The sequence below is a fragment of the Chiloscyllium plagiosum genome, unplaced genomic scaffold (genome assembly GCF_037043375.1).
Source record: "Chiloscyllium plagiosum isolate Xiang-an unplaced genomic scaffold, Cpla_swu_hap1 HiC_scaffold_24, whole genome shotgun sequence".
Lineage (NCBI taxonomy): Eukaryota > Metazoa > Chordata > Chondrichthyes > Orectolobiformes > Hemiscylliidae > Chiloscyllium > Chiloscyllium plagiosum.
In genome coordinates this window covers 4,788,194-4,811,148 of record NW_028270162.1, presented here as the reverse complement: position 1 = coordinate 4,811,148, position 22,955 = coordinate 4,788,194, and the positions used below count along the sequence as shown (strand labels likewise).

General features: G+C 42.8%; 1 protein-coding gene across 4 annotated transcripts in view; it reads right to left on the bottom strand.

Annotated features, from left to right (window-relative positions):
- Positions 1 to 22,955, bottom strand: part of sfswap (splicing factor SWAP) — a 136,685-nt gene that overhangs the window by 24,260 nt on the left and 89,470 nt on the right. For 3 of the 4 annotated variants that reach the window (XR_015761232.1, XM_087999855.1, XM_043715342.2), the window contains exons 14-17: positions 21,948 to 22,136; positions 15,870 to 16,135; positions 13,435 to 13,566; positions 6,970 to 7,158 (exon numbers count right to left, since the gene is read on the bottom strand). Coding sequence is in view for 3 of the 4 variants with exons in the window: in XM_087999855.1 (XP_087855981.1) it covers positions 6,970 to 7,158; positions 13,435 to 13,566; positions 15,870 to 16,135; positions 21,948 to 22,136 (776 nt within the window). In the remaining variant the exon portion in view is untranslated. The remainder of the gene's footprint in view (positions 1 to 6,969; positions 7,159 to 13,434; positions 13,567 to 15,869; positions 16,136 to 21,947; positions 22,137 to 22,955) is intronic. The other variant, XM_087999856.1, reaches the window with a different exon arrangement.

The window sequence follows — 22,955 nt, the reverse complement described above, 5'->3', positions numbered from 1 at the left end:
TTGGAGGGAATCTTGAGGGACAGGATGTACACGTATTTGGAAAGACAAGGACTGATTAGGGATAGTCAACATGGCTTTGTGCGTGGGAAATCGTGTCTCATGAACTTGATTGAGTTTTTTGAAGAAGTAACAAAGAAGATTGATGAGGGCAGAGCAGTAGATGTGATCTATATGGACTTCAGTAAGGCGTTCAACAAGGTTCCCCATGGGAGACTGATTAGCAAGGTTAGATCGCATGGAATACAGGGAGAACTAGCCATTTGGATACAGAACTGGCTCAAAAGGTAGAAGACAGAGAGTGGTGGTGGAGGGTTGTTTTTCAGACTGGAGGCCTGTGACCAGTGGAGTGCCACAAGGATCGGTGCTGGGCCCTCTAAGTTTTGTCATTTACATAAATGATTTGGATGCAAGCGTAAGAGGTACAGTTAGTAAGTTTGCAGATGACACCAAAATTGGAGGTGTAGTGGACAGCGAAGAGGGTTACCTCAGATTACAACAGGATCTGGGCCAGATGGGCCAATGGGCTGAGAAGTGGCAGATGAAGTTTAATTCAGATAAATGTGAGGTGATGCATTTTGGAAAAGCAAATCTTAGCAGGACTTATACACTTAATGGTAAGGTCCTAGGGAGTTTTGCTGAACAAAGAGACCTTGGAATGCAGGTTCATAGCTCCTTGAAAGTGGAGTCGCAGGTAGATAGGAAAGTGAAGAAGGTGCTTAGTATGCTTTCCTTTATTGGTCAGAGTATTGAGAACAGGAGTTGGGAGGTCATGTTGCGGCTGCACAGGACATTGGTCAGGCCACTGTTGGAATATTGCGTGCAATGCTGGTCTCCTTCTTATCAATGATGTTGTGAAACTTGAAAGGATTCAGAAAAGATTTACAAGGATGCTGCCAGGGTTGGAGGATCTGAGCTACAGGGAGAGGTTGAATAGGCTGGGGCTGTTTTCCCTGGAGCGTCGGAGGCTGAGGGGTGACCTTATAGAGATTTACAAAATTATGAGGGGCATGGATAGGATAAATAGACAAAGTCTTTTCCCTGGGATCGTGGAGTCCAGAACTAGAGGGCATAGATTTAGGGTGAGAGGAGAAAGATATAAAAGAGACCTAAGGCAACGTTTTCACGTAGAGGGTGGTACGTGTATGGAATGAGCTGCCAGAGGATGTGGTGGAGGCTGGTACAATTGCAACATTTAAGAGGCATTTGGAAGGGTATATGAATAGGAAGGGTATGGAGGGATATGGGCCAGGTGCTGGCAGGTGGGACAAGATCGGGTTGGGATATCTGGTCGGCATGGACGGGTTGGACCGAAGGGTCTGTTTCCATGCTGTACATCTCTACGACTCTATAAGTAACAAAGAGGATTGATGAGGGCAGAGCGGTAGATGTGATCTATATGGACTTCAGTAAGGCGTTCGACAAGGTTCCCCATGGGAGTCTGGTTAGCAAGGTTATATCTCACGGAATACAGGGAGAACTAGCCATTTGGATACAGAAGCGGCTGAAAGGTAGAAGACAGAGGGTGATGGTGGGAGGTTGTTTTTCAGACTGGAGGCCTGTGACAAGTGGAATGCCACAAGGATCGGTGCTGGGTCCACTACCTTTCGTTATTTTATATAAATGATTTGGATGTGAGCATAAAAGATATAGTTATAAGATTGCAGATGACATCAAAATTGGATGTGTGGTGGACAGCAAAGGTTACCTCAGATTATTACAGGATCTTGACCAGATGGGCCAAAGGGCTGAGAAGTGGCAGATGGAGTTTAATTCAGATAAATGTGAGGTGCTGCATTTTGGGAAAGTAAATCTCAGCAGGACTTATACACTTAATGGTAAGGTCCTAGGGAGTGTTGCTGAACAAAGAGACCTTGGAGTGCAAGTTAAAAGTGGAGTCGCAGGTAGACAGGATAGCAAAGAAGGCATTTGATGTGCTTTCCTTTATTGGTCAGAGCATTGAGTGCAGGAGTTGGGAGGTCATATTGCGGCTGTACAGGACATTGGTTAGTCCACTGTTGGAATGTTGCGTGCAATTCTGGTCTCCTTCCTATCGGAAAAATGTTGTGAAACTTGAAAGGGTTTAGAAAAGATTTACAAGGATATTGCCAGGGTTGGTGGATTTGGGCTATCGGGAGAGGCTGAACAGGCTGGGGCTGTTTTCCCTGGAGCGTCGGAGGCTGAGGGGTGACCTCATAGAGGTTTACAAAATTATGAGGGGCATGGATAGGATAAATAGGCAAAGTCTTTTCCCTGGGATCGGGGAGTCCAGAACTAGAGGGCATAGGTTTAGGGTGAGAGGGGAAAGATATAAAAGAGACCTAAGGGGCAACCTTTTCACGCAGAGGGTGGTACATGTATGGAATGTGCTGCCAGAGGAAGTGGTGGAGGCTGGTACAATTGCAACATTTAAAAAGCATCTGGATGGGTATATGAATAGGAAGGGTTTGGAGGGAGATGAGTCGGGTGCTGGCAGGTGGGATTAGATTGGGTTGGGATATCTGATTGGCATGGACAGGTTGGACCGAAGTGTTTGTTTCCATGCTATACACCTCTACGACTCTATATTTGGATGGCATGGATGAGTTGGAATGAAGAGTCTGTTTTTGTGCTGTACATCTCTATGACTCTATAACTGATTGAGGGGAAACAACAGGTAGTAGATGGAAGGTAGTACAATAGTAAGTGGAATAGTAATCAAGATATTAGTGCTGGGGACATGAGTACAAATGTAATTACACCAACTGGTGGAACTTAAAACAAATAAATCTGGAAGTGAACACAAGTCATCTGTGACTGTGACCATCGATTGTTGTGAAAACTCACCTGGTTCACTAACATTGTTTCAGGAAGGAATTTGCCAGTCATCCCTTATCTGTCCTCCATGTGACACCAGACCAACAGCAACATATATTAATGACTTGGATGAGGAATATGAATATACTATAGCCAGGTTTTTAGATGACACAAGTAGGTCCGAAGGCAAATGGTGAGGATGAGAGTCTACAGAGGTATATAGACAAGTTAAGCCAATGGGCAAAAACGTTAGGTGGGAAATAATGTGGCAAAATGTGAGGTCATGCACTTGGCAAGAAAAATAAATACTGGCCATTAGTTCAAGGTATTAGTCAGATCACAGCTGGAATACTGTTATATTCAGATAAGGTTCATTAGGCTGACCCTGGATGTAGAGGAACTGTCTTATGAGGAGAGGTTCTGTAGGTTGGGCCTGTACTCAGTTTAGAAGAATGGCAGGTAACTTACTGAAATATCCAAAATTCTTATGGAACTGGACAGGATAAATGCTAAGAAAGGAGAGTCTCCATAAGGGGAGAGTCCAAGACACGAGGGCATTATCTCAGAATAAGGGGTCATGAGATGAGAAGGAATTTATTCTCTGAGTAAATCTGTGGAATTATTTACCACAAAGGGATGTCAAGGCTGGGCTGTTGAGGATATTCAGTTAAGAAATCAAGGTTATGTGGCAAAAGCAGAGTTGAAGATGTTCATCTTAGCCACGATCACATTGAATTATGGAGCAGACTTGATGGGCTGAATGGCTGATTTCTGATTCTGTCTTCTGATCTTATTACACCAGACTGAGGCCATATGTAGCACCTTGACCCGGTCTTACAGAAGTCTGCTAATTGTGGCACGCTATAAATCACATGGTCCCTAAAGTTGGGAGCAGGCCATTTGACCCATCGAGTCTCCACTGACCCACTGAAGCGCATGCCTTCCAGACCCACACCATTACCCTATCCCTGCAATTTTGTATTTAGCATGGCCAATCCACCTAATCTGCAGATCTTTGAACTGTGGGAAGAAACCCACATAGACGCAGAGAGAATATGCAAACACCTCACACACAGTCACCAGAGACTGGAATCAAACACGGGTCCCTTGCGCTGTGAAGCAGCAGTGCAAACCACTGAGCCACTGTGTCCCCCTCTTGGTGAACACCGAATGACTGAATGTAACTTGAAGAGGGCCATGAGGTAGATTCCTCTTGTCAGAGTTGGGGAAGAATGTTTTTTAAAAAAAAAGCAACTTGGTCTTCCCAAGTTTGAGAAAAACAAATCAAGAGGGGTCTACAGAGCTATTAAAGAATGTAGGTGTAAGAGAAAAGATCAGTTCCAAGCATCACTGCAATTTCAATCATAATTAAACAAGATAACAGTTTGGTAAAGCCAATATTGAAACTAGAAAGCACCTTTTAATATCTTCCAGAAAGTGTAATCATGAAAAAAAAAACTGTTAGATCATGCAACAAGTAGTGGTGGGGGACTCTGAGTTGCTACTGGGAGGATTTAAATGACAGACAATTTGCTTTCATTTGTACACACCTTTATCAAGTGCCAAGGTGCCATGCGCAATTTTATTATTATACTATTATATTTAGGACTTGCAAAATAGTTAAAAGTCATCTTGGATGTAGATTATTTAACTCCTTGATCTGCTCCATTATTATTTCAAATAATAGATTCTCCTTTTCCACATCTATTGATACTCTTACCTAACAGAAATCTGTCCATCAATCACAGTCAAGAAACACTAACTTCAAACATTTGCAGCACCTTTGGGAGTGAGCTAACTATGGAGAGAACTTACAATTTCTACCTCATGTGAAAAATGTGCTTCCTGATTTCTCCATGTAGTTTGGCTCTATCTTACAATTATATACTGAAATCCTGGATTATCTCATCAGAAGAAATAATTTATCTGTAGAAACCTTAACAAATCCTATAAACAACTCAATCAGAACACCCTTTAGTCTTTTGTACTCAAAGACTGCCTTACTTCATCCGTCTTCTATTACTTCATTACATTTTTTACATATTTACTCATTTGTAATTGTATATTTTGTTAAATGATAAACTTTCAGTTTTACTCTGCCTCTGTTAGTCAACCTGTTAGAACAGGGATCTGCACCACTGAAGGGTAAGCCAAAAGCTAATTTCTCAACCAAACTCAACACAGTTGTCAGCAACGAAAAGTTACATTTCCAAATCTTCTACTCACAGAGAAATAGTTTGAAGCAAATAGTTTGTAGCAAATCAGAACAAATATCCTCTGCTTTTTCAATATGATGCTGGTCAACAATACAGTAACAACGCCATAGCCCACAAGTTAATCGCAAACTGAGTTCATCACAAAACTTAAAAAGTGAAGTAAGAGTTTGACAGATGGAAGTTAGAGCATGGATTTCTCTTGCATAACTGCTTCTTAACGTACAAATCATTTTTGCAGGGTATGAAACAGTTTGGTGACAAAGGGCAATATTGAGGTGTATGGGAAATGAGATAGAGAATAGGATTAGATGAGTGAATCATAGGATAAAAAACAAAAGTGCAAACTTCGTAAACTAAATGGCTAATTTCTTGTTGAAATGTTCTACGATTGTATGATTACAGCCTTTGTTGCTCATCTTAAAGTAGACTACATACTTCTAAAAACACTTACAACCAACTTACAAATTACAAAGAAGGTTCTTAGATATTACCAACCAAAGCCAAACCAACCCAAAATGATGCAGAATTCAACCAATGAACTTAAACTCAAAAAGCATTAAGTTCAGACATCTATTACAAAATCCTATAATTTTACGATGACCTTATTAACTTTGGTTATTTTATGAAGTTAGATTAGATTAGATTAGATTAGATTACTTACAGTGTGGAAACAGGCCCTTCGGCCCAACAAGTCCACACCGACCCGCCGAAGCGCACCCACCCAGACCCATTCCCCTACATTTACCCCTTACCTAACACTACAGGCAATTTAGCGTGGCCAATTCACCTGACCGGCACATTTTTGGAGTGTGGGAGGAAACCGGAGCACCCGGAGGAAACCCACGCAGACACGGGGAGAATGTGCAAACTCCACACAGTCGGTCGCCTGAGGCGGGAATTGAACCCGGATCTCTGGCGCTGTGAGGCAGCAGTGCTAACCACTGTGCCACCGTGCCGCCCACAAAGTGCCGCCCACAAGTGTTAGATCAATAAAATTAACCTGAATAAAACAAGAAAGAATGTCTAAATGCTAGACCAACGTTTTTACTGATTTGCTAACAGAAGTGATTTCGGGTCTGATAAAATTTCATTGTATAGCTCAAAGAACAATGTAGACAAACAAGGACCACATCACCAATGGGACTCCTGTATGGTACCTAAATGACGCTCGTTCCCATTGTTTTTCTCCAATATTCCAAATGACAAGCTACTTTATACATTGAGATTAACAGGAGGGAATTTTAATTTTAAGTATTTATATTGATTTGAAAAACATTTAATTTCTCACAACAATGATGTAAAGGTGTACACATTAGCTAATTAGAGAATGAATCAGATAGACAATTCATCAGCCTACATGTAGTTATACATAGCCTGGAATGATCAGAGATAGACAAGTCTATATATATATATTCCAGACATCTATAGCATTTGTAGCTCAGGTTGAGGTTCCGGATGTAGGTTTGCTCGCTGAGCTGGGAGGTTCATTTCCAGATGTTTCGTCACCCCACTAGGTAACCTCTTCAGTGGGTCTCAGGTGAATCAGTGTACATGATTCCTGCTTTCTACTTCTACTCCTGGTGCCACAGGAAATGACATCACCAACCCAAAGAAACCCAAACATATAAATAGAAAGCAGGAATCATTTACACTGCTCCACTTGAGGCCCACTGAGGATGTTACCTAGTGGGGTGACGAAACGTCTGGAAATGAACCTCCCAGCTCAGCGAGCAAACCTACATCCATCTACAGCATGTTTGGCCAGCTCACCTGAATGTTACAAGCATCAATGCTGCTCCAATAGAGTAGTTTTAGAAAGCTTGAAAATAACTAGGATAAGCTTTTTTGTATATATTGTTGATAAATCATTCAGCCACTATACTTCCAAAGTTTAACCTACATAATGAAGTTTACTTTGAATATCATCTTATGCATTACAAAGATGTAAAGAATATGTTACCTTGACTGATCCTGACTGGAACCTCTGCTCTCTGCTGGAGACAAGCTGTTTGAGTGTGCTGAACTTCTTGCTGAAGATTTTACACTTGACTTTTTTGGTGATAAAGATCGTGAGCGTGAACGTAAAGATTTTTCTTTTAACTTGGGATGAGATTTTGAACTCTTTTTCTTCTTCTTTTCATATGGAGACCTGAATGAGTCATATTTTTGCAAAAATAAGTACAGCACTTCTTTTAATGAACAAGACCTCTGCATAAAGTGTATAAATAAAAGCCATCTCAGGATGTAAATTACCAAGAAACTTGCCACACAGTGTGCACTTTTCATCTCCTTCCTCCTGAAAGGATGATTTAATTATCCAACAACCCTCCAGCATTCGCATGTGAACCCTCACCATGAGTCAATTGTTGGCAGGCTATCAAAAACATCAAATCTGATGTCTAATGTTGCATTCATGAAAAATCTAATGTGTCAATAGAATATGTGATCATAGGTTAGGGGATCAGAAAAAGTCCCCCTGGCTATTCTCAATGTTTGGTAACCACAGGAAAGAAACGGTAATTTTGGCATTAACCATAGCTCAATAGTATTACTCTCACTTAAATTTAAATGTTATGCATTCAAATCCCATTGCAGCGATGTGTACAAGTAATCTATGCAAATACTTCAATGTAGGATTGAGAGAGTGCTTCACATCTCGTATGAACGGTAGCACCTGAACTTCCACTTATCCCCTCAGAGAGATACAAATCTCTGCACGAAGGGAGAGAATTCAGAAGCTTGCAGCATTAGGAGGTGTGCCTTCAGCTACCTATAGTGGAGATGCTAAAAAATGGGTTAACCAAAATCACCAAAGTTACTGAACAGAATGTTATTTTTGGAAACCTGCTGTGCAACAATCTGGATATACTATATTTGCATATGGTACAAAAGTGACTACCTTTCAAAAGCAATTTATTTTGCAGCAGTGAAAAATATCCTGAAGACATGAACACGCTATGTAAATACAAGTCATTCTTTCTATTGCTCCTACCATTTGAATCAAATTAATTCAGAAGTAACAGAACACAAAGCAAACTTATTCAATGAAGAAACATGCTCAACTTTGCATTAAAGGGTTTAATTCAATTATGGAGATGAACAGTTCTTGTGAAGAATCCTCTATATAAGAGAAACTAGACTCTTCAAATTTAATTACCCCTGACTTCCTTCTCCATTTTTCTTTCCTGGTCCACCACCTCCCTTTTCCCTATTTCAGCACTTGGTAGTGAAAAAGTGGACTGGTAGGAGAAAGTGAGGTCTGCAGATGCTGGAGATCAGAGATGGAAATGTGTTGCTGGAAAAGCGCAGCAGGTCAGGCAGCATCTAGGGAACAGGAGAATCGACGTTTCGGGCATTAGCCCTTCTTCAGGAATGAGGAAAGTTGGTCCAGCAGGCTAAGATAAAAGATAGGGAGGAGGGACTTGGGGGAGGGGCGTCGGAAATGTGATAGGTGGAAAGAGGTCAAGGTGAGGGTGATAGGTCAGACTAGGGTGGGGGCGGAGAGGTTGGGAAGAAGATTGCAGGTTAGGAAGGCGGTGCTGAATTTGATGGATTTGACTGAGACAGGCTGGGGGGAGGGGAAATGAGGAAACTGGTGAAATCCGAGTTCAACCCTTGTGGTTGGAGGGTTCCTAGCCGGAAGATGAGGCGTTCTTCCTCCAACCGTCGTTTCGCTGTGGTCTGACGATGGAGGAGTCCAAAGACCTGCATATCCTGGGTGGAGTGGGAGGGGGAATTGAAATGTTGAGCTACAGGGTGGTTGGGTTGGTTGGTCCGGGTGTCCCAGAGGTGTTCCCTGAAACGCTCCGCAAGTAGGCGGCCCGTCTCCCCAATATAGAGGAGGCCACATCGGGTGCAAAGGATGCAATAGATGATATGTGTGGAGGTACAGGTGAATCTGTGGCGGATATGGAAGTTTCCTTTGGGGCCTTGGAGAGAGGTGAGGGGGGAGGTGTGGGCGCAAGTCTTGCACCTCCTGTGGTTGCAGGGGAAGGTGCCGGGAGTGGAGGTTGGGTTGGTGGGGGGTGTGGATCTGACGAGGGAGTCACGAGGGAGTGGTCTTTACGGAATGCTGATAGGGGAGGGGAGAGAAATATATCCTTGGTGGTGGGGTCCATTTGGAGGTGGCGGAAATGGCGGCGGATGATGCGCTGTACATGGAGGTTAGTGGGGTGGTAGGTGAGGACCAGTGGGGTTCTGTCCTGGTGGCGGTTGGAGGGGCGGGGTTCAAGGGCGGAGGATCGGGAAGTGGAAGAGATGCGGTGGAGGGCATCGTCGACCACGTCGGGGGGGAAATTGCGGTCCTTGAAGAAGGAGGCCATCTGGGTTGTGCGTTTTTGGAACTGGTCCTCCTGGGAGCAGATGCGGCGGAGTCGAAGGAATTGGGAGAATGGGATGGCGTTTTATAGACTGGTAAACCTCTAACTTCTTCACATTCTATTACAAGGTTATCAACCTGAAATGTTAACTTTGCTTCCCACAAATGTTGCCTGACGTGAACATGTCCAACATATTCAGTTTTTAGTTCAGACCCTCCAAGATGCTCCTTCTTTTGTTTATACCTTAGAATGTGAGCATTTACTTCAGTTTCACTAAAAGGACTGTCTAGGCATTTAGCTGCCTGGAAGTTCAGACCAAACAACTTACAAGGCTAACTATATTCACACTACTAATGTTAGCCTTTAGTTCAAAAGGAATGGAGTAAAATATAGTGAAGTTTTGCTAAAACTTTACCAGCACAGCGGGAATCCTTGCCAATTTTGGTTCCTTTTTCTAAGGGACTGGCATTGCTGACAGTCCAGGGAAGGTCCACAAAGTTAATATTGGGTATTTGAGGATTATCTTTTGAGGAGAGGTTGAGTAGGTTGGACCTGTACACATGGGAATTTAGAGGAATGAGAGGTTACCTTATTGCAACATACATGATTCTTGGGGTATTTGACAGGGCAGATGTGGAAAGGTTGCTTTCCTTTGTGGCAGAGTCTAGGACCAGAGGGCATAATCTCAGAATAAAAAATTGCACATTTATTACAGAGATGAGGAATTTCTTTTCTCAGAGGATTGTCAAGATTGGGTCATTAAGTATCCTCAAAACTGAATTAGATTGATTTTTAATCAGTAAGTCAATCAAGGGTTATGGGGCAAAGGCAGGCAGGTGGAGTTGAGGACTATCAGATCAGCCATGATCACAGTGAACAGCAGAACAGATGCAATGGCCTGAATGGTCCACTTGCACCCCTACAGTTTAAAGTTTTATGGTCTAATGTTGCATGAGTCAACTAAATGTACTGAGTGAATTTAGAACAAAGTAGAAAATAAAAGAGAATAAAATAATCCCAACTATTAAAGCCATCAAGAACATTTCAGTCAGAATGATATGCACGAATATTAACTGTTAAACAGTTCTCAATAGATACATTTTAAAAATTGAAAAGTGCGCAATGAGTGAAATTATCCATCCATTTAATCAAATATCAGGTAAACTTTGAATTCTGCTCAAGTAACTTTTCATTTAATGCAGTAGAAACATTTGGGCTCAGCCTTTTTTGACTAAGCAAACTTAAAACGAGAATTCCATTATATCTAAAATCTGAAACTTGACGTGCTCATGATAATGTTCTTGTTTACTCAGTTCAAGCACTTTTACTCTATTGGATGCTATGCAAAAACCTGAAGGAATTTACAGGTTCTTAGACATAGTCTCTTTTTGAGATAAATCATGAGACTAATTGACAAGAGTTTGACAGAAACATCAATGAAACTTTAAATTGATAAAGGCATAAACCTTAGTGGAAACATATCCAAGATCTTAATATTTTTAAGGATAAAAAGCTGATTAAATGAAACGGTGGAATTAGTATTTACACCTAAAGTTTAATGGCTTTATTACAAAACAGATGAAAACATTATTCTCCTTTCACAAGTTACTTCCATTATGTCAGCCTTAAAGGAACCTTTTGGACCAAAACATACTTGTCAAGTAGCTCAAGCCCTTCACTGTTCCATGGAATGAGGCATTAATGGCAATGTGGCTAATCCCTAATTTTCTTTGAACTAAGTGGCTTTCTAGATCTTTATATAGGGCAGTTAAGAGTCAATCATATTGTGGTGGGGGTTGGTTGGTTCAGTTGGCCAGACAACAGGTTTTTTTTTAAGATTACTTACAGTGTGGAAACAGGCCCTTCGGCCCAACAAGTCCACACCGACCTGCCGAAGCGCAACCCACTCATTACCCTACATTTACCCCTTTACCTAACACTACGAGCAATTTAGCATGGCCAATTCACCTGACCTGCACATCGTTGGAGTGTGGGAGGAAACCGGAGCACCCGGAGGAAACCCACGCAGACATGGGGAGAATGTGCAAACTCCACACAGTCAGTCGCCTGAGTCGGGAATTGAACCAGGGTCTCTGGCACGGTGAGGCAGCAGTGCTAACCATTGTGCCACAGTGCCGCCCACCGTTTATGATGCACAGTGCCAACAACAATGCCAGTTCAATTTTTATACTGGCCGAGGTCACTGTGAAGGTCCAGTTTCCTCTACCTCGCCCCTCACCTGAGGTGTGGTGATCCTCAGGTTAAACTTTACACCAGACACCTTACTGTCACAACAGAGTAGCCCTATAGTCCTCTGGGACTATGGTAAGTTTGCGAATTTGGAGTCACAAACCAGGTAACGACTGCAGATTTCCTTCCATCAGGGAACCAGATGGGTCGCTTTTTAAAAACAACCACCGAAGATAAGTTTCATGGTCACTATTCAAGGCTAGATTTCAAGTCTAGATAGATCAATTTAAATCCTGCCACTTATCAGAGTGGGATTTGAATCCATGTTCTCAAAGCATTGGCCTACACCTTTGAAATGCAAGTCCAATGACATTAGCAATACCTTTTTGGGTATAAAGTGTCAGTTCTGCGCAAGTGTACCGAACTCGAGTACGCCACGTATCACCTGACCATATCACTGGATAATTTGAACACAGCTATCCCTGTCTTTGATTATGTAATTCAATGTTCTAGTCACTCTTGTCATTTTAGTAGACTCTCAGAATAATTACAGCACTGAAGGAGGTTATTCTGCTTCTAGAGTGCATGATCATTCGATGTCATTAGAAATTTAAACATCATGCAGAATGCCCTTTAATTTGCTCATTTGTAGAAACATTATTACATATAATCACTGTAAGGCAACTAATCTCATCCTTAGTTACCCCAACAGCATCAGGAATCAATTTTAGATACTAAGTCACATGCAAGCCAAAAGAGTGAGGGGTGGCAGCTTCTCTTTGGGGCAGTAATCAAACGATTGCAAACAAAAACAGAAACTGGAGAAACTCAGCAGGTCTGTCAGCATCCATGGAGAGAGAAACAGAGTTAATGCTTCAATTCCAGTAGTCCTTCTTCAGATGCCGCCAGACCCGCTCGGTTTCTCTAGCGATTTCATGCTTTTTTTGCTTCAGATTGCCAGCATCTATAGTGCCTTATTTTAATGCAACTGTTGCGTTTTCATGAGAATCCAGTTTTTGTGCCTAGTGACAGCCCACAAGCCCCTGCACAAGAAGCAAAAGCTGATTTGAATTGAGCTCACGCAATACCATAATCACCAAGGTAGCATACTCACCAGAGATTTTACTCAACTCTTACTATAGCTCCCAAGCCGCCAGCTATGCTTTATTGCGCCAATTTAGCAAGACATTACCCATCACTAAATATGATCAGATGCATTCAGCTTCTAAATCCAGATTACTAATGCTAAGGAGTGTGATCTCTACAGCACTTGCAATAACATCACATGCACATCTATCCTCTAATACTTCTTACTGTTTTCCATTCTTGCTAATTTCTGATATAGTTTTACATAGTTCCCTAAATCAATAACCTTTTGCGTCAAACCTTCACATAAGTTAAACATGAGTATCTGAAATTGTGAAAAAACTTTAATCAAAACAAGCCTGATTCCTGAAGAAGGGCTTATGCCCGAAACGTCGATTCTCCTGTTCCCTGGATGCTGCCTGACCTGCTGCACTTTTCCAGCAACACATTTCCAGCTCTGACTTTATCCCCACCTGACAGGCTACAATTACCCTCAGAAAGGATCAGGAAAAGCCCTCCTTATCTGATAAGTAATGTCATTAAAACTACCTGTTTAATGAAGTGTGTTGAGGCAATAATTACAATAGAACTAATGTCTGAAACAGTAAATGTTTCCATTAAATTATAAAACACATTTACGTCTATTATACAAATTGAAAGAGCTATCCAAGTAAAGAATAGAATTATGGCTCAGTGATTAATAGCTTTAAATGGAAAAGGTACAAATTTCCAATGATCTTATTGAACAACAAAGGTTTCATCACCATAGAATCCACCCCATTTAAGGATTGAATGGGATCTATGAGATTTTGCAATGTGGTAAAACGTACCGTGATCTTTTTCTGCTACTTATATCAGAGCTGTTACCAACTCGATAGGCACTGGGAACATTTCGGTCTCTCTCTCGCTCATCCCGCCGTCTCTCTGAAGCCTGAACTCTCCTTCCATGAGGTGATCTTGATCTACAGCAAAGAAAGATATAGCTTACTAAGTCTACATAGGTATCGAACTGGTTTTACTCTTAATCTCTTTGGTTCACCATTTCTTTCACCTAAAGTGTACTGAGGCTTTGCGATGGTTCTCCATCGAAGATGGCAAATACTTGTTCTTGCATTTTAAACTTCTAGATGCATATTAAATCAAACAAGCTATATTATTAGAATACAAATTAAGATTTCAAGTCATACATCAAGAATGAATTACCAGATCCAATAAAACATCCTAATTAGGAGAATTCCATACTGTGGGTCACGTTGCTACCCATTTAAAAGCATTTCACGAGTAGACAATAAATACTAAATTACCAGCTACAGGTAATCTCTTACCAGCTACTTTAAAAAAGGCAAAAGGAAATGAGAAGTTGGTGAGGGAATTTGATTTAATTTGAAATATTACTATTGTTTTACACCTAATGTTGCAGGAAATATCTTAAACAGTAGAAATTGCAGCTATAACTTTGACAAGGGGGAAGAAGTGAGGGCAAGTAGCCAAGGGATAATGTCAGGAGGCATTATTTCAGATAAAGAGTAGTTAGTGGAAATTTGCAACTCTTTCAACCAATATGCGAGGGTGAGGTTAATTTGAAAATTTTACAATAGCTTTTATTATGCAAGAAGGGATACGAAACAAGGCAGCTGACTTACAGGTCACCCATGACCTAACCATGTTGGCATCGACTCAGGGGTGTTAATGGCTTAATCTTATTGCTGTGCTTCTAAATCATGACTGATCTGGAAACACTTCAAAAAAATCCTTTCAAAATTCTCATCATCTTAGTGTACAAATTTTCCTTCTGAAAACATCAAAAGATTATTTTGGGGGGGGGGGGGTGGAGAAAAGTGTTAGCAGAGTAAGTGGGAAAGCTACAACATAAGAAACAATTGTAATTTTGACCCCTTAATATTACTGCATCTTCCATGATGTTGTCCAGAGAAAACCAGTACAAGTTTGCCTTTGACATAGGGTATGACGTATCTAAGATTCTGGGAGTCCTATGAAGCTCCATCTGCTGGTGGAAACATGAAGTTGTAGCTATGGCTTTGTGAGGGGTACCTGCATGTCAAAAGATTCTTTCATTTGCTCATGGGATGTGGGTGCCATTGGCAAGGCCAGCATTTATTGCCCATTCCTAACTGCCCAGAGGGCAGTTAAGAGCACCACATTGCTGTGGGTCTGGAGTCAAATGTAGGACAGAGCAGGTAAGGATGGCAGAGTTCCTTTCCTAAGGGACATCAGCAAACCAGATGGTATTTTAGTACCTAATAAAAACCAAAAGTACTGCCGATGCTGGAAATCAGAAACAGAAATTACTGTAAAAGCTCAGCAGGTCTGGCAGCATCTGTAGAGAGAAATCAGAGTTAACATTTCAGGTCTGGTGACCCGCCTTCAGAACTGATGGCAGTTAGGAAAATGTCAGTATATATGCAGAAGACAGGGTGGGGTAGGGAGGGGGTATATAGTAGTTACGTGGTTACCATTAGACTTTTTTTAAACTCCAGATTTTTACATTGAATTTATATTCAACATCTGCCAAAGTGGGATTTGATTCCATGACCACAGAATTTTTGCCTGTAATACTGGTTTACTAGTCCACTGATATTACCACAAACTCCCCAAAGAATTGCAAAAGACTCCAGTCACACAATGAACCTCAATTCAAAGAACTCCTTCAAGCAAGAATTGATTTGTTTATCCATCCATCCAGGACTGAGATGAAAATAATTGTTTCTTTTAACTCGGGTTTGGTGAACGGGTGGAATTCCCTACCACAGCAGGCTGTGGATGCAAAGTCATAATCTCGTGAAGGAAAAAATAGATTTCTGGACACAATCTGTCAAGGACCTTCTAAATCTTTGTGGACATATTTCTGCCCAGGGCAAACATTTTATCTTACAAGAGGATAGGTACTTTATCAAGGCCAGAGTGATCTCCTCATCTAGATTTGATCATGTAAATGGGGGACAGGGAGGAATTTCACAGATATTTTTCCCAAGGGTGACCTCAGTTCTAGGTCTCAGCTTGGCCAGAAGATCAGTTGGGTTTGAGAGGGCGGAGGATGTAGTTATTGTGACATACAAGGAATTGCAATTGTGTAGGACAGGTAGGATGGACCAGAGGGTCTCCACCTACCCTGTCACTGTTCATTGAATGACATAGTCAAATAGCAATCTCCAAATAAAGATTGCTTCAGGCATAGCAAAGATGCTGTGATGTAGATATATTTGGTTTAGCCTCCAAAATGGAATATTCAATAAGATTAACAAACCTTGAATGCCTGACACTTCTATAAGCGCTGGGCAGTGAGTGTTTTGCTTTCGACCGTGACCTAGATCTTGACCTCGATGTTGATCTTGATCTCGACCTCAATCGGTATCTAGGACGCGACCGAGATCGAGAACGAGATTTCTTCCTGTGCTTCTTCTCTTTCTTCTTCTCTCTATCTTTTGAAGATCTTACACTTTTTGTTGAAATTTGCTGAGAAGTATTGGCTTCTGCTGCTGCGGCAATTTTCTGAGAAATTTCATTGGCAACCTAAGGACAAGAAAACGGATTTTTAGAATGTTCTCCAAAGCACACCTGTTGAGCTTTTTGTTTTTCTTCCTAGCTAAGCATATTGTAATAATCAAATCCATGGCTTCCTATCAAAGCATTTACAGCTTCTCAACAAAACGATGAATTATCCAATGTTTGACAGCAGATAAATATATATATATATCTCAGACTTAACTTTGTTTCTCAGCTACTTATTAATTGCCTCATATTTACCAAAACCTTGGAGAGGGAAAGGAGAAGTTACCATGGGAAAATATTTAACTGGGGAAAAGGAAATTATGACGCTATCAAACAGGAGTTGGGAAGTACAGACTGGGAGCAATTGTTCCACAGAAAGGGCACACCAGACAAGTGGAGACTGTTTAAGGAGCAGTTGTTGCAAGTCATGTATGAATTTGTTCCTCTGAGACAGGTAAGAAGGGATAAGATTAAGGAACCTTGGATGACGAGAACAGAGGAGATTCTCGTCAAAAGGAAGAAGGCAGCTGATGTAAGGTGGAGGAAGCAAGGATCTAGCACAGCTTTGGAGAATTACAGGCTTGCTAGATAGGAGCTCAGAAATGGAATGAGGAGAGCCAGGAGGGGGCACGAAAAAGGTTTGGTGGGAAGGATTAGGGAGACCCCAAAGGCATTTTAATCGTACGTGAGGAATAAGAGAATGATCTGGAGCAGGTAGGGCCGGTCAGGGATAGCGTGGAGCCTGAGCAGATAGGGGAAGCCCTAAATGAGTTTTGTGCTTCGGTTTTCATTAAGGAAAACGACCTTGATGTGAATGGGAACTTTGAGCAGCTGGGATCAGGCTTGAACAGATTGAGATTGATGAAGTTGATGTGTTGGAAACTTTGGTAAACATTAAGATTGATAAGTCCCCAGGGCCAGACCATCCATCCCCTTGACCATGACCCCACCCCCCACCACCAAACCATCATCTCCCAGACCGTCCATAACCTCATCACCTCAGGGGACCTCCCATCCACCGCCTCCAACCTCATAGTCCCACAACCCCGCACCGCCCGTTTCTACCTCCTGCCCAAAATCCACAAACCTGACTGCCCCGGACGACCCATCGTCTCAGCCTGCTCCTGCCCAACCGAACTCATCTCGGCATACCTCCCCATTAGTCCAAGAACTCCCCACCTACGTTCGTGACACCACCCACGCCCTCCACCTCCTCCAGGATTTCCGCTTCCCCGGTCCCCAACGCTTCATCTTCACCATGGACATCCAGTCCCTGTACACCTCCATCCCCCATCACGAAGGACTCAAAGCACTCCGCTTCTTCCTTTCCCGCCGTACCACCCAGTACCCTTCCACCGACACCCTCCTTCGACTGACCGAACTGGTCCTCACCCTGAACAACTTTTCTTTCCAATCCTCCCACTTTCTCCAAACAAAAGGAGTAGCCATGGGCACCCGCATGGGCCCCAGCTATGCCTGCCTCTTCGTAGGGTATGTGGAACAATCCATCTTCCGCAACTACACTGGCCCCACCCCCCATCTTTTCCTTCGCTACATTGATGACTGTATCGGCGCTACCTCGTGCTCCCACGAGGAGGTTGAACAGTTCATCCACTACACTAACACCTTCCACCCCGACCTCAAATTCACCTGGACAGTCTCGGACTCCTCCCTCCCCTTCCTAGACCCTTCTGTTTCTATCTCAGGCGACCGAATCAACACGGACATCTACTACAAACCAACCGACTCCCACAGCTACCTGGACTACACCTCCTCCCATCCTGCCCCCTGTAAAAACGCCATCCCATTCTCCCAATTCCTTCGTCTCCGCCGCATCTGCTCCCAGGAGGACCAGTTCAAAATACGTACAACACAGATGGCCTCCTTCTTCAAGGACCGCAATTTCCCCCCCGACGTGGTTGACGGTGCCCTCCACCGCATCTCCTCCACTTCCCGCTCCTCCGCCCTTGAGCCCCGCCCCTCCAACCGCCACCAGGACAGAACCCCACTGGTCCTCACCTACCACCCCACCAATCTCCATGTACAGCGCATCATCCGCCGTCACTTCCGCCACCTCCAAACAGACCCCAGCACCAAGGATATATTTCCCTCCCCTCCCCTATCAGCTTTCCGTAGAGACCACTCCCTCCGCGACTCCCTTGTCAGATCCACACCCCCCACCGACCCAACCACCACTCCCGGCACCTTCCCTTGCAACCGCAGGAGGTGCAACACTTGCGCCCACACCTCCCCCCTCACTTCTCTCCAAGGCCCCAAGGGAAACTTCCATATCCGCCACAGATTCACCTGCACCTCCACCCACATCATCTACTGCATCCGCTGCAGCCGGTGTGGCCTCCTCTATATTGGGGAGACAGGCCGCCTACTTGCGGAGCGATTCAGAGAGCACCTCTGGGCCACCCGGACGAACCAACCCAACCAACCTGTGGCACAGCATTTCAACTCCCCCTCCCACTCCACCGAGGATATGCAGGTCATTGGACTCATCCACCGCCAAACCACAACAACCCGACGGTCGGAGGAGGAGCGTCTTATCTTCCGACTGGGAACCCTCCAACCGCAGGGGATGAACTTGGACTTCACCAGTTTCTTCATCCCCCCTCCCCCCACCTTGTCTCAGCCGGATCCCTCCAGCCCGGCACCGCCTTCCTGACCTGCAGTCTTCTTCTTGACCTCTCCGCCTCCATCCTACTCCGACCTATCACCCTCACCTTGACCTCTTTCCACCTATCACATTTCCAACTCCCCTCCTCCAAGTCCCTCCTCCCTACCTTTTATCTTCTCCTGCTGAACACTCTCTGCTCATTCCTGAAGAAGGGCATGTGCCCGAAACGTCGAATCTCCTGTTCCCTGGATGCTGCCTGACCTGCTGTGCTGTTCCAGTAATAAAGTTTCAACCCAGACCAGATTTATCCTAGGTTGCTCCAGGAAGCGACAAAGGAGGTTGCTAAGCGAAGAGCTTTGCTTCCTCATTCTCCATGGGAGTTGTATCGGAGGTTTGGAAGGAGGTGAATGTTGTTCCTCTTTTCAAGAAGGGTAATAGGGAAATCCCTGGCAATTACAGACCAGTCAGTCTTACGTCTGTGGTCAGCAAGGTTTTGGAAAGAATTCTGAGGGATAGGATTTATGACTATTTGGAGAAGCATAGCATGATTAAAGGCAGTCAGCATGGCTTTGAGAGGGGCAGGTCATGTGTCACAAATCTTATTGAGTTCTTTGAGATGACAAGACAGGTCGACGAAGGTCGAGCAGTGGACGTGGTGTATATGGACTTCAGCAAGGCATTTAATAAGGTTGCCCACAGTAGGCTCATTCATAAAGTCAGGACGTATGGGATACAGGGAGATTTGGCTATCTGGATTCAGAATTGGTTGGCTAACAGGAGGCAGAGAGTAGGAGTGTGGTTGTAGATGGAAAGTATTCTGCCTGGAGGTCAGTGTTGAGTGGTGTCCCGCAGGGCTCTGTTCTTGGGCCTCTACTTTTTATAATTTATATAAATGACTTGGATGAGGAGGTTGAGGTTGTGGGTTAGTAAATTTGCAGATGACACAATGATTGGAGGTGCCATTGATAGTATCGAGGGTTATTGCAGGCTGCTGCGCGACATAGACAGGATGCAGAGCTGGGCTGAGAAATAGCAGATGGAGTTCAACCTGGATAAATATGAAGTGATGCATTTTGGAAGGTCCAACTTGAATGCTGAATATAGGATTAAAGACAGGGTTCCTGGCAGTGTGGAAGAACAGAGGGATCTTGGGCTGAAGGGTCACTTCTGTGCTGTACATTTCTATGTTCTATGTTTACTTATTAACTAAAATTTGATGGGCTAATCCTGTGCTCTTGAAAGCTCGCTAGCAGTATTCTAGAAATCTTTTGACTTTGTTGGCATGTGCTTAAAAGAATGCTAACTGCTCTATTAAGTGGTTAATTAGCTGTGAAGTGATCAATTACAAACAAGTAAAACTGACTATAGGACGCTTCTAGCATTGACAGCTTGAGAAGCCAGCATTTATAATGCAATGGAATAGCTTTTAATGAAGGTTAGCATGATAGGTTATGGGTAAAATACATAGAAAAGAAGTGATTATCCTGCAAACATGCCCAATCCCCTGAAATTTGCCAAACAAGTGCATGAGAACTAATATTTTAGGCTTAGTCTTGGGGAGCATTTCTGCCTACTGTGCTACGAATGCAGGAAAATCATTTTCACAGAAATTACAAGTCTGTCAACTCTAACAGATCGTGTTCTTGTTTATCCTTCACAGAAGCAGCAGTGTTAGTTTAATGGGCTGGATTTTCAGGACATTAACACGAGCATCAAATGTAGGATCAAATGTAGGACACAATGCAGTACTTCACCTGGAACAACCACTTGACATGGAGTGGGAATGGTGAACGAAGAGAAAGTAGTAAATGCAATCAGAAGTGATTTGATGGGGGAGGGGGAGAACTTAAGAGCAAATGAAGTGGTGGTCCTTGAGGGTACCTCCTTCCTGAGGGTACCTCCTTCCAGAGGCTAAGTTTCAGCACTACAAGTTGCGTATCTCCTATCAGTGTGAGTGAGGAGGCCTTAATAGGTCGCTTACTTGGCTCAATCAGCTCCCCACCATTTCAGAGTGGCCGAGTGTCTGGACCATTCCAGGCAATCAACACGACAGGCAGAATCAAGTCTGGGCTTACCTGCCTCATTCCCATCTCACCATGTCTCTGACCTGTTCTCCATTATGTCCTGACCAATATTTACCTCTTAATCACTAAAGATGATTGACAGATCACTTTCATGTTGCTATTAGTGAAACTATGATCTGCACAAACTGGTTACCACGTTATCTTACAAGATGACTGCATTTCAACTTCATTGCCTCCAAAGCTCTTTGGCACATCAAGATCACAAAAGGTGCTACACAAATAAAGCACGTTTTCTTAATCCTACAAGTTCTCGCTGAGGAGTTTCAAGAGTACCATCTCCTAATAATTCCTTTCAGCAGCTTTAATTTTTCAAACCTTACCAGTTGTATGACAGGTACATTCTTTTTGAGAGTGGTAAACTTCATTTGTAATGTGCCAACTATCATTTGCCCACAGGTGATGACTGCTAAAACAGTTCAGTGGTACTATTTCAATATTCGAGTAGGGACGCAAGTGAGTAACTATAACATCAAGACTCAAGAAAAGAGGGCCAGAGAAAACAGCAAACTACAGGCCAATTATCCCCCTCATCAACCATTGGGTAAATGCTGAAATTTCACAATGCATTAGAGAATCACAATATGATGAGACAGTCATCACGACTTTCTACAAGCGAAAAAGTATTCAACAGATTAACATATTGACATATTTGAGAAACTAACTAGTAGGGTTAGAGGAGAGCCAGCACATGAACTGGCATAGTACATTCAACAAAGTGCCATACAAAACAGTAATACACAAGGTAGTGAATCATGGAGCTGGGGTATATATTAGCATTCACAGAGAATTGGCTGATGAAGGGAAAATGGCAAGCAGGGTTAAATTACTGCACTCAATGCCTCAATAAGAAATCAAGCTAATCGTAGAGCAATTTCCAGGTTACATGATAAAGCACAACTGTGACACTAGGTACTGTACTCCATTTATGCACTGCAGACTTAAATATATCAAATTAGATTGCAAATGAATTACTTATTATGTGGTACGATCACAAGAAAAATAAGGCTGAACAGAAAAGGGTAAATCAGAGCACTATTTTCATTTGAATATCATCTGTATCATGAATAGTCACAGGAATAAACCAATTCCAGATTCAGCATCTTATGCAAAGAATAATTAATACCTGAATTGATCTTCTGGGCAGGGTAGTAGAGGCAGAATCATTCAGGAGACAGTTAGATGTTGCATTAGAAGGACGGTAGGTTTCTATAGCAGGATGAGCTAGATGGGCTGAACGGCCTCCCACTTCTGGGCTTATCTTTGTGATGAGTCTTTGATGAAATTTAGCGGAAAACACTTCACTGTTGTCAATCTGAACAATTATAGAGAGTTTTGGACTTTGGTGCAAAGCATTTGTTAAGTTTCTTGTGAATGAATAGGAAATTCTAACACTAAAATAATGCATGACGACAATCACAGATGAAAGCTATAACCGACTTGAGTAGCATTAAATAAAACAGGACCACTGCATTCTAAAATACAATGTTACATATCAGGAGTGTTTGTTAAACATTATTATCAAAATGAAATTCAAGTAAAAACAGACAATTTATTGCTTAAAACATAAAAACTGTTATATGCCAACTTGTGGGCAATGTCTCGAACTAACATTGACAAATCTCCACTTTACACATTGTACCCTAAATATATACTGACGAAGTATAAAAATGTACAATGTGACTACTTTCAGGATGCATCATATTCTGCTGTAAACTGCAAGTATTTGAGGGTTGCTATGCAGTAAATGGCAAATGGAATTCAATGTAGCTAAGTGTGAGGTGATTCACTTTGGGAAGAATAACAAAAAGATGGGGTACTGAGCTAATGGTCGGATACTTGGTAGTGTGGATGAGCAGAGGGATCTTGGTGTCCATGTACACAGATCTCTGAAAGTTGCCACCCAGGTAAATAGTGCGGTGAGGAAGGCATATGGCGTACTGGCTTTTATTGGTAGAGGAATTGAGTTCTGGAGTACTGAGGTCATGATGCAGTTGTATAAGACACTGGTGCGGCCGCATCTGGAGTATTGTGTGCAGTTTTAGTCGCCATACTATAGGAAGGATGTGGAGGCACTGGAACGGGTGCAGAGGAGGTTTACCAGGATGTTGCCTGGTATGGAAGGAAGATCGTA